Raw genomic sequence first — 12,637 nt, forward strand, 5'->3', positions numbered from 1 at the left:
AGAAAAAAAAATTTGTGTGATAATTTTGTTTGACAATAAAATATATTTTTTTTAAATTTAAACAGCTGTTTGTTATAATAAACTTAAATTATGTTCAGAATTGCTAGTCATTGATTTAATGCTCCTAGGCTTAGTCATTATGTGTTTGATAATTTTGTTTGAGTTGTATTATTTTGTATTATTGTTTAAGTTGTATTATTTTGTATTATTGTTTTAGTTGTATTATTTTTGTATTTTTAAGCTAACATTTTGTGTAGTTTTATTGTGCAAAATCCCAAAATTTATTAATCACTGTTTGCACAAATGTTCACCACTCATCGCCTCCGACTGTGTTAAGTGTTTAGTTTTTTTCACGTTTTGTGTGTTTGATATTTTTAGATTTGCCGGCCGGTATTTTGCAAATTATCAGAACAATTGAGGCAGTCCAAACGGTGCCATTTTGGGTGGGTGTTATCCAAAGAAATGCGCTTTCAAGGCCCCATCATATTTCAGTTTTTGACGATTTCTTTGACAACCATTTTGACCTCTACTTGAGCATTAAGCTATAATTATTCATGCGTCCCTAAGCCCAAGTCGAATAAATTAGAAAGAATAATGCTTGCCTTATAGAAGAGTAGAATATATAACAATAAGAATGTGTCCGCGGTATATAGTATGTATCTTAATGACCCTCATTCTTTTGGCGGTGGAGAGGGAAAATATCCAAGTAGCCGAGATGCCAAGAAAAATAGCATAAAAATTGCCGCAAAATATTTTCTAAATATTTGTATTTAGCGCAAGTTAAATAATCAGACAGATTACCAAAAACTGGACAACAGCACACAAACTACAGATTCAAAAGCGCCAGCGAAAAATAGCCAAACAAATATCTACAATTGTGGGCAAAATAATAGTAATAATTATAAAAATAATAATAATAATTGATGTTTGTATAAACATTTTAATAATGGCAAAAGGGTTTCTAGCATTCTAGGGAAGTAACTTTTTATGGCTTATCTTATTTTATCTTACTTAAATGAAAAACATTAAAAGAATTTATTTATTTTTATTTTATTATCCTTACGCTTAAAGTCACAATAGATCCACAATATTTTAATTAATTAGATAACAGAAAATGTACATGATAGATGACTGACTTAAAAGTGTTTGCTTTAATTGAAATTTGCCTTTTAAAAATATTTTTGTGAACTATTTAAACACCAACTACTGTAATTTTCGTAGAGCTAATACTACTCTTAAATTTTGTAGTATACCTAAATGTAATTCCATGTGCAGCAGCAACTAACACCTGTAGCCGCGAATCTACAAAGTTGCTCCTGATTTAGCTGGTTTTCCCTGGCAACATTGCAAGAACCGAGCAAATACCGCCGCTAAGCTCTCAATTTTTCATCCTACAATGTTGCAGTTGGTTGCCTTTTTCCGTGGGTGTGGATGGCTCTTAACCTGCTGCTACTGCTGCACCTGTTTGCCCATTGAAGCGTTGAGCGTTGAGTTCACCCAGCCAGCTTGTTGTCATTTCCCAGGCAAACACGTAACTTTCCACATCAAACTTAAATTATGCAAATGTTTGCTCTAAGCGGGCGCAAAACAGAAAATTTCGGTACTCCAGGGGATCACACAAAGAAAGGGAGGGGCGAATCAAAGGAAAAAGTTGAAACGGGACGTTGCCAATGGAAAAAGTGTGTACACAATACGAATTATGCAACCGGAATATTTGCCCAAAAATTCACAAAAGTTTAAATTGAAAAGTTTGCGTAGCTGAATTAAATGTGCTCAAATTAAATGCATGCATTTTAAAGGCAATTACTTTCGTAGGTTTTTATTAAAGCACCTATCAAAAAAAAATGTTTATGTTTAAACTTAATTAATAGAATTCAATTTAACTAGTAATAGTATTTATTGAGGCATTTATTTAATTGGAAATTAACGTTTTAAAAAGTTCTTATTTATAATTTAAGCCACTCCAATGCTAAGAGGATTAATTCAGGTCTTTTTTTAGTAGTGAAAATGATTATTTGTTTACTGTTTTTTTTTCTTAAAACCTGCAGAGAATAGTATTTTTCTAAATGCAAAATATTTGCTTATTTTACACAATTTTCCGCTGCAGAGCGGTGGCTCTCTTAAATTGGTGCATTGTGAAACGTCATCTCTAATTAATTGAATTAAGTCGACAACTGTCATGGAAAGCATTTGGCCAAGGATCCTCCGATTAACCCCTGCTAGCCCCCTGTGGTTTCTTTTTCATCTGCATTCCTTGCTTTTCAGTGAACCTAATTAATTTTCGAAGAGATACTTAACTCAAAGTCCCGCTGGGTTTTTGTTTGCTTAGACCAAAATAACTGAAAATATTCGGTGGCACAAAAATAATGTTTGTATTTATTTTGGCCGAATATGACACATTTTAAATATCTGTGCGCTGTTATACTTGCGACTAATTGTTTATTGGGCTTTTCAGAGGGGAAATTTCCGGAGGGGCAAAGGTGAGTGGGTGACAAATGCCACAAAGTTCGCCATTGTGACAGATTGAAATGACGGCGATATTCTTGGCCTGACAGCTGCTGCTTTGGATGCTCAGATTCGGATGCTGCTTGCAGTCATTCAAGAAAATCATGAAAAACCCCTAGTGACGTGCGAAAATTGCGAGTGAAAAGTGAAAATTAGTATAACCATTTTGGCTCATTTGTTTGGTCATTTTTGGTGGCTCTAAATAAATTGAGTAACAAATAAAATTTAAATACTTTTAATACTTTAAGGATATCTAATTTATGATCTTTACCTTGTAGGTCTTGATTTATTTATAAATTAAATCCTAATGCCTTGCGTAGCTATTTTTTGTAATAACCTCTAACTTATTAGTAATTTGTCTTAATAAATGTTTTCTAAATAATTTATATTACTTGTACTGCCAAAATATCAAATCAAACGTTAAAAAATCATATTTAGCTTGTAGCTTTTGCTTTTGGTTTTCTGAAAAGCATAAAACATATCTTAAGCCGTCTCTGTAAGCTGAAATTAGTTTCTTATTTAAATTGCTCTGATTGAAAATATTTCTTTTATCACAGGGAATTCGCTAATTTGTGTTACCATTTTTGGTGGTTCTATTTAGATATTTTTCGGCCATGATTATGATTTTTTTGTCCTCTCAGCCTTTGGCGTCATTGGCAAACGGTTTACCTGCTAGCACAATAAAGTTTTCGGCACGTAAATGAATCATTCGAATGGCTTTTATTTGCTTTTCTTGATCTCCCATTTTTCCGCTTTTTCTCTCTCTCTCTCGGACTCACTCTGCATTTTCATTTCCATCTTTTTGCGGGGGCGAACGTTGCTCATACGCCCCGTTGTATGGCCGTCGGCTCGTGTTGTGTGCAATTAATAAATTTAATTAAGAAATAATGCACAGGCCAACTGGGCGTCGCCGTCGTCGTCTTGTGTCGCTCTTTCAAGTGTGAAAATTATGATTATTTTGTATACATCATTTTTGTTATTACGTGAAATTTAACATGCAAAATACAGGAGAATTTATACCTCGCCGCCATCGACGGCGCTTTAAAACTATTTGGCTTAAATCATAAATCAAAGTGTGCACTGCATTGGATTGCTGGCCCACTAAGTTTTTAATTAAATCTCAATTGCCACACCATGCATCACCGCATTTAATCCGCGGCCAGCACACAAAGTATTCTATACGTTTTTATTCAGGGCCAAAAACATGTACGAAAAACGGTTTTATAGTAAATAATTTTCAATGGAATTTCCAATGTGATTACAATATCGAATGTGTGTTTCACGTTTCGCATGAGCTGTTGCAGAAATTCCCATTTTTCTATGTCCCCAAAATGCAATCACATTATTTAATCGAAATGACCCGTAGCACACGACACCGCCTGCCAAGAAGTGTTGTTTTTTTTTGTTGTTCACCCGCCCCCTTCTTAATAGCTACTGTAATGCCCATGACTGTATGACTGCGGGTGACGTGCGGTTTTGGTTTGCTGCATTGGCGCTGCGCCTGCTTTTGGCTGCCAGTGGGCAGATGGCGGTCAAAAACACGCCTAGCAACAGTTTGCACCACCACCAGGTGGGTGGTGGGTGGCTTGGGTGGTTGTGTTTTGGTGGCTGCAACTGCAATTGCAATTCAGCTAAATAAATGGTGTGCAATTAGCCAGGACTGACATGGAAAACTTTTAAGAAATTATAAACGGGAAATGGGTTTAAAAATATTAAATTAATTATTATAATTTACAAAACTAAAAACAAATAAATTAAAATGTATTCAATAGTTAATTTTTCTGTTTTAAATTTGTGTATTTTTAAACAATTGAAAATGCATTTTCCATTTGATTTTTTATTTGTTATTGTGTTATTTTGAGTATAAACGTTTACATCTTAAATATACTTTATTTAAGATGTTTAAAAAGTTTTAGATTGAAATTCAAGTAACGTATAATTGGCTCACATTTAATATACATTATTTGTGACACGTTTTCTTATTAGATCGTTAAATTGTCAAAACTGTGTTCTACACATAACTTTGTGGTAAATAGCCATTGTTTATGTGCGCCTAGGACCAATTAAATGCTTTTTGGCAGCCGACAGCGAATAAAGAATATTTAACAGCTTAATTAAGCGTTTAAGTACTATAAGTACAGACACTTTGGTTTACTGCCCGTGCAAAAATAGTTTTTATTATTTTAATCACTATAATAAATGAGTGTTCAGTTTCACATTGATTTGTTTTTGGTTTGTGGGGGGGCCTTGAAATAGTTGAGAATCACTCGACTAAATGATTCGAGACATTTGAGAATCCTGCCAATTGAGCAGCCCAACTAGTACCTCCTCAAACTGTCATATTGCAGTTCATCATCCTGCTGCCATGCAAAAATGCATCATTTCCCACACACACACAGCTTTTGTGCATTTATTTTATGGTTATGATTTTTGGGTTTTTGCAGTTTTGAGTCATCGTCGTCCGCCGTCGACTTATTGCGAAACTATGCGAATTGCAAATTTCACTGGCTATTTTTATGGTCCTTATTGTGTTGGCATGCGCTGAGTGGCCAATAATATTTGCAATTAATTATTTCGCCGCTCGAGGGGCGGGGGATATTGCCAAACCGTTGAAACATGCGCCATGAATAATCCTCTACACAGCCAGCCTACGACAGCCCCACCCTTCGAATTTCGCCCCAATGTGCGGAACGTGCGAAAAACTTTTATGTTCTAAAGATTTTGCAACTTTGAACTTTCGCGGCGACGCCAACATGACGAAATAATTGCAATGGCAATCGCAAGAGCAATCGCAAAAACTCTTGCAACACACGACCAACATTTGCTAGCAATTAATAAATTGAGTTCCCTTTTTGGTTTTTTTTTCTTTCTGTTACTCGTATTTTGCAATGTTTATGAATGAATATACGCGTTTTCATCTCAATTGGTGTCCAATAAATTGCAATCACACTCGTGCGAATGCTAATTAATTTGTAGATCAAAAATTATGATTAGCGGCTAGCAAGCTGCAGCTGCTTTCGTGTTTTTTTTTTCTCGTTTTTGGCAGCCTTGGAAAGTGCGTTGACCAACGTGGCGTATGCGAAATCGGTTGACAATCCACACACACTCGCATTCTGATGGTCCCCAAAAGAAAATCGGTTTTCCTATTATTCTGATTCTGATTCTGCTAAGACAAATTACATGCGTCTGTGTTCATTGGCTTTCTTTGCTAATTATTGTCTCCTCTTTTTGTTTCGTTGCAGGTGAGTTTCCTTTGTGGCCAATCAATTGGAATCCATTCGAGAGTGAGTGGGTATATATATGTTTAGTATGGGGCACAGTAAATATAATAATATAATGCTATATTAAAAGCTTGAAAGTAACTTAAAACTAGATTCCATCCTCAATTTTTATTTACCTGAAAACAAACATAATTTATTATGTTACTATCTTGATAGTGTCCAAAATTTGCTCTGTTTTTGTTGAAGTGGAAAGTGTGTAAAAAAAACTTTGCAAATTTGTAAAATATTAATGTAAACTTAAGTTCTTTTATCGTGAAAATTTAAGTTAATGAAAGAAAAAGCTGTAAAGCTAAGATTATGATATTAAAACGTATTCTTTCCAATATAAAACAGCTCAAAACTTCCGTATACAAAATTACAACTATGCTAATTCCATTATATAAAAAGTAATCTTCAGTTCTTTATTCGTAAAATTTTAAAATTATTTAAATAAATGCAATAATATTATTATAAAACCCCCAAGATTGGTTCACCCTACAGAATTAGGGAATTTCAACTGTATTTACTATGTTCCCAAGTTAACGAGAGCCTTGTCCAGTCAATTCTCACCTCATTCCCATATTGAATGCCCTCGATTTTGGCGATTTGGTGGAAGGGTGTAGTGTACATGGCCGTCTGGAGGCTTCTTTACAATATCACAACACAAACTTGACCGTCAGTGTTGCCAAAAATATTGTTTTGCTTACCATTAGTATTACTTTTTGGTGTTTTGGGCAAAATGTTGACGTGCAAATTGCACAGGCAAAAGTTTTGCCCAATTTTCGTGTTGATTTTTTCTTATTTGCCGTCTGGATGGAGAAAAGTCGACGCACGTCATTAGGGGCCACAAAATATTGCTTCTTATGCTGTTTGTTTGTTTGTTTTAGCAATGCGCGCTGTTTTGAATCGGAGAGAAGGAGAAAGAGATGAAAAGCCGATCCACGAATTCTCCATTTTGCCATGAATTATTCATCTCTCTCTCCGACTGCGTATGTTCAATGTTTCATGCATAATTAAGCATTTTTGCAATTAAATGTGTGCGCGTGTCTGTCTGTGTGTGCAAGTCAAAAGCCTAAAAACCCCAACCAACCCCTTTGAACTAACCAAACTTTACCTTGGCTTAGCGCTGAATATTTAACTAGTAACTTGGCGACGTCTCAAGGATAACCGTGAAAAGGTTTAATGGTTTGGGCGTTACATCAAGTTTTCTTGGATGTTTCTGTTGGATATTTAATCAAACTTTTGCTTATTTAATCATTAAATATTTAATGTAAATTAGTTAAAGACAAAATCTTTTGAAATTGTTGTGTGTTGCTTAACATTATAGTTTAAAAATTAACTACAAACAGGAAGCAGACAGAAGGTTCCTCCCAAAAATATCAGATGATTTGCACACAAATTATGTGAGACTTTAAATTGCTAAAATCTTGATGATTTTATCTAGATTTTTCCTGTTGCCGCTTGGATACTACTACGAACCTATGCTTTTGTGATAAAACACAACAACACAATGAAAATATTTAGCCCTGAATTGTTTGCCAAAAAATGTTCATTTTCATCTCCTTTATGCTTCTTTTTTTTTGTATTTTTCTTTTTATTTTTTGTTTTTGCCTGCTTATTATGCCTTGTTTTTTTCGCTCTTTCTACCAATTCTCTGTTGTTTTATTTTGTTTTTTGCCGGCAACAATAGAATAGAAGGCAACAACAATGGCAAATTGAATGTACAAAACTAAACATAACACACAGGCAGCCTGCCTGCGTCCGAATTTATACGTCTGTATATATATATATACTATATATATAGTATTTTTCACACAATAATGTGTAGAAAAACTTGCGAAATATTTTCCACTTGGCACGCAGCATGGCCTATAGTTGTTTGTGTGTGTGTGTGTGCTTGTGCATTTTACACTTTTAATTTTATTTATTTTTAATACGATTTCGCTTCGATTTGATAAAAACAGAAGGGATGCTCAACGTGAATCCGGTCAAGTGTTTAGTGTTTATTTAATTGGCAGGTTCTGGAGAAACTTTTGAATGCTTCTTATTTATGGGTGAAGGTAATAAACTGGTTAAAACTAGATATAATAATGTGGAAGTGAGAGATATGAGCTTCAATAATCCAACTTGCCAGCATTACTGAATAATAAAATAAAATAAAAGAAAGCCAGCTGCAGTTGCCGAAAAACAAGAGCCAAGCAAGCCTTCTTGAATATAAATAGTTTGCCGAAAATCTCTGCTCATGGGGGTGGATATAATTTGCATATTTCGTTGGGTCTCTAGTCGGTGCTATCATTGAAAATTCAATTTCAATTATTAGACCCAACTGTGTATGTTTGTTGTTTGCCGAATAGTTTGTGGACGGTGGCCTCCGGCACTTAAATGTCACATTTTCCTATGTGGCTCATTTTCTTGGCTCATATTTTCGCAAATTAAATTTTATTGAGCGTATCGTTTGGGCATAATTAATTTTAATTGAGGACACTACCCACACAGACGGCCACACCCTTTCGAAAAACATGGTCGTTTTGGGTCTATTTATATTTGGTTTTTGGTAGGCGGAACTCTTTCGAAAAGGGTATTAGTTTGTGAAGATTGATCACACTTTCCTGCAATGTTCTACCATGTCACTCCTGTCTGACACTCTCTAATTAACTTACAATTCAATCAACCCAGTGTGTTGGGCAAAAATGTCCAACTGACCACTGCCCATTGTGTACTCAAGTGTTGTAACACTGCTGCAAGTGCATCCTGTTGGCAGCCACACAAGTGCACTTTGGAAAATAATGGTTAATTAGAGTTTGGAACATTTTTGTCAAGTAGTTCAATTTAGGTTTTCGTGAATACTCTTGTCAATAATATATTTTACAAAATGCAGTTTAAGAGCAGTAAAAGAAGTAATGAAATTAGAATTAAAAAAAAAAACAAATTAACATATTCAAAAAATATGGTACGAGGCACCTTTTAGAGAGATATAAAACCTCAAGAAATTTCTTTGTCATCTATTTGTGTTTCATTCCTTTTTGATTTTGTTGCTTTAAATTTCACTAAGTGCACACACGCATCTCACGCATGCAGCTACATAAAAGACCAGTCAACATCAGTGGGGTCTTTGTATGCAAAACATGTCCGACACCAGCCAGGAGCCAGCTTTTTGGGTGTGTGTGTGTGTTGTTGCGTGTGTGCCTAGTGCCTGCCCAATTGACTTTTGCTGTCGAGCAATTGTTTGGTTCAGGTAGCAGCATCAGAGAACGTCGCCCAGCAGCAATATTATTAACAGCAGTAGCAGCAACATCAGCACATCAGCAACAACTGCATGAAAACCGCAGGCATTGAAGACGTCGTTGCCGCCACTCATTTGCATGCAACAGTTGAACAAACCAGCTTTAATTCAATTTCAGTTTCAGTTGCACTGCGCGCTTGGCGCTTATTAGCAGCCATTGTTCGTGAGGAAGGAGAAACTGCAGCCACAATCAACGCAATGAAACGCAAATATGTCACAGGCAGCTTAATATTACTTTTTCTTCTACCTGACAATCACTGGTCAAAAATGCTCTATTAATTCTACGACAATTGAAAAAAAAAAATAATTATTAAATGTTTTAGATAGGTTTTTTTTAATGTAATTGGATTTCCTATTCTTTTGAATTTTAAAGAGTTGTAAATTTGTATTAACCAGTGATTTTTCAGAAATAATGTTTTTAATACTTAAATTTATAGCCAGAAGTCATAAACTATTAAATTATTTTGTAATTAAAAATAGTACATACACTTTTTAAAAATGTTCATAAATAATATTTTGTAATATCTGAATTTGTCATCAGAAGTACTTAGAATTTTCCAACATTTTTCCAACATCGTAAAAAAATGTATTTTTAATTTTTTAAAATCATAGGTACGCCTCGTTTTTTTTCTGTGCAGCGTAGAACTTTAGTTTAAAGAATGAGAGAGAGCTCGTCACATAATGCCAGTTAAGTCGATGACGCCCACCTGTGTCACTCAGTCACTCTGTCAGTTGGCCAGGTAAACGTCACTTGGCCATTTCCACAGTCGAACCAGCGAACAATCGAACAGCGCCCCCAAAACATTAGCCGCTCGACCAGTTCGAGTTATTTTGTTTTTTGTTCATATTCAGTTTGCCGGGTTGCTCTCAACACGCCGGACGCGATTTCAGAAGCATTTCAATACTTATATCAATATACCTATACTGATAATGGCTTTATGAATCAGTTAACGATTTGTGTTATCGTGGCTTTTTGTTTACCGTACCGATATGCCCAGTGCTTTGGAAACTTAAACTAAGCCGCAAAATAAACAGATACAAAGCAAAATGTCCAAGAATAAATAAGTAAAAGTGATAAGAAGCCACACGAGGGCATTGAAAATCCACTGACAGGTGTGAAATTGTTTCATAAAATCAAGTTAAATTGTGTTGCTCAAAATGCCAATTTACTTAAAATGAATTCAAGCGTTAAGTCAATTAAAAAGTTTGAATTTTTAGTTAAAGTTCTTAGAAAAATGTGGAAAATAAACTCAGATTTTAATATTAAAAGTAATCTGCAGTTGAGAAGAAAACTGACAACTGAATAAATAAAAACTAAAAACATTTTAAAATTCTAGACAAAGTTATACATTGGTTAAACAAAAACAAAACAAAGTAATCAATAACTAACCAAAGCGATAACTAGAGCACTTGAGCTTATCAATTCCATTGAATGTTATGATAATAAATTATTATTTGAAGTCGACAGTTAAGAAACAAATTTGTGAAATGGTAAATAAGTTCAGCATACAAACAACAATTTAAACTAGTGATGTAGAACAATAGTTTCACATAAAATGCTGTTTCACAAAAATAAACTACAACAATTTATGCTTCCAAATACTTATATATTTTCTTCCATATTGTAAAGAAACTAAAAAAAACCCCATACAAATCGAACTTTGCCATGACTCATGCCATTGATAAGGCCAGAGGCCCAAAAAAAAGTAACAGATTCGACCAAACTAATATTTCCAATTTCAATGCCAGTTCGAGTAGATATTTTGTTGATTTGTCTGATGATATTTCGCCGCAACTCTGAACATGCTCCTGATATTGTTGTTATTGTTGTTCACATGTTGTTCGTTGTTGCTTGGTTGTTTTGTTGTTTGGTTGTTGTTGCCAGCTACCTGACACTTGTCAAGTTGCGATAACATGCGAAATTTCTGGCAAAGCTGCTCCAAAAAGGCAATACCACTTTATGCATATTAAAAACTATAAAATAACGTTCGCCATAGATTGTTTTATTATAAATTGTATTAATCTTTGGTTCGTCGAGCAAGTGGAAAAACAAGTTTTCAGCATTATGACCAAATCGGATGGGAGCTCATTCAGTCGTGTTTATTCACACAGAATAAATATTTATTTTTAATTTTAACTTTAAATCTAAAAAAAAAATGTATAAGTTTTCGAGAAAATATCACAAATTTAATCTTAGCTTTGTTTTTTTTTTGTTTAACTCTACATTAATAAATCTTGATGTTTATCTGGTAAACATTCTAAACTTTTTTTTCGCAGTGCATTCAAACGATCGACGCAGCTTCTTGGCTGCGGTGTACTATACTTTTAATTTGTGCTGTGCTAGTGATCGTTGGTACTAGTATTTTCCGCTGAAATGTTGTTGCTGGATGTTTTTCCCATTTAAATGAGTTTTGTCTATGACGTCTGCGTATTGTTTACAAATATACGTTTCAATTTGCAGCCCCATCTACATGTACATTATACTATACAATATACACCCACCCAGCGACACATGGCAAGCGATTTTCTGTTTGTTATTGCTCCGACGTTTCCCCCACGGATCCATTTGATTTTCCTTCCTTTTTTTTAGGGGTTCTATTTTTCGGTTCAGGTTTTTTTTTTGGGAGGGAGCATTCATGGCGCTTGCATAATCCTCGCTTGTCGAAGCTGTCAGCGATGTTGCCGCTGCCACTGCAGCTGTTATTGGCATTCAAATGAATATGTAAACGTCGCAACTCGCAGATTGTTTTCGCTAAATCGAAACAATAAACAATGGCAGTGGTCACGATCCGAGGTGCAAAAGTCATCAGGCAGCACGTTTCTAATAATTCAAATGCAACTGCTTCTTGCAGGCAAATGAGTCACTTGACACGATAAAATATGAACTATTTAATAAATTAATTACTGGTTAATTGGATATAAACAATTTGTAAAAGGATTATAAAAGAGATGAGCATGTTCTGTCAAAGGCTTAAACCTGAGAACACTACAATCGTTATTTATAATGTAATATAAATAAACTCAAAACAAAATAAAATAAGAATCTTGTTTAAAAAGAATTAAATTTAAAAAGTAATCAGCTCTTTGGTTCAATTTATGGGTGTAGCTTATTTTATGTTATCCTTAAATAATGTTTGAACCATAAAAAAAATATATGGTTAAGCTTGTTTTAAAAAATATGAAATTGAAGTTAAAGCAAATACTGGTTCTTTTTTTATTGAATTCTGGAGCTAATTTAAATTCAAGGTAGGCGATACATTTTGTTATCTTTAATCATAGATTAGTTGTTTATATAACTAACTTTTAAGCACCCGTGAACCAAAATGAATTTCAAGAATAAATTTATTTCATTCACATTTTGATTTATTGCGCGGTTTGGAAGATAAACTGCAAATGAAAGCTAATGTTTATGCAGCCGCAGACAAATTGCCAGGTTAAATGCGAGAGCCTCGTACGACAAGCATCGATTATGTCGAATTGTAACGTTAACAGCATCCTGTTTCCTGTCTTGCCAAAAGGAAGTTGGCCAAAACAGACACACTACCACACACAGATACGCACAGAAAGGGGGCAACCTCAATGTAGCATA

General features: G+C 34.5%; 1 protein-coding gene across 3 annotated transcripts in view; it reads left to right on the forward strand.

Moving 5' to 3' along the window:
- Positions 1–12,637, forward strand: part of LOC108145889 (myocardin-related transcription factor B) — a 48,112-nt gene that overhangs the window by 17,884 nt on the left and 17,591 nt on the right. For 2 of the 3 annotated variants that reach the window (XM_017271538.2, XM_017271541.2), the window contains exon 2: positions 5,748–5,789. The exons of the other annotated variant lie outside the window; for it this stretch is intronic. In XM_017271538.2, the coding sequence (XP_017127027.1) occupies positions 5,748–5,789 (42 nt within the window). The remainder of the gene's footprint in view (positions 1–5,747; positions 5,790–12,637) is intronic. 3 annotated transcript variants of the gene reach the window in all.

The sequence above is a fragment of the Drosophila elegans genome, unplaced genomic scaffold (assembly GCF_018152505.1).
Source record: "Drosophila elegans isolate 14027-0461.03 unplaced genomic scaffold, ASM1815250v1 contig_208, whole genome shotgun sequence".
Lineage (NCBI taxonomy): Eukaryota > Metazoa > Arthropoda > Insecta > Diptera > Drosophilidae > Drosophila > Drosophila elegans.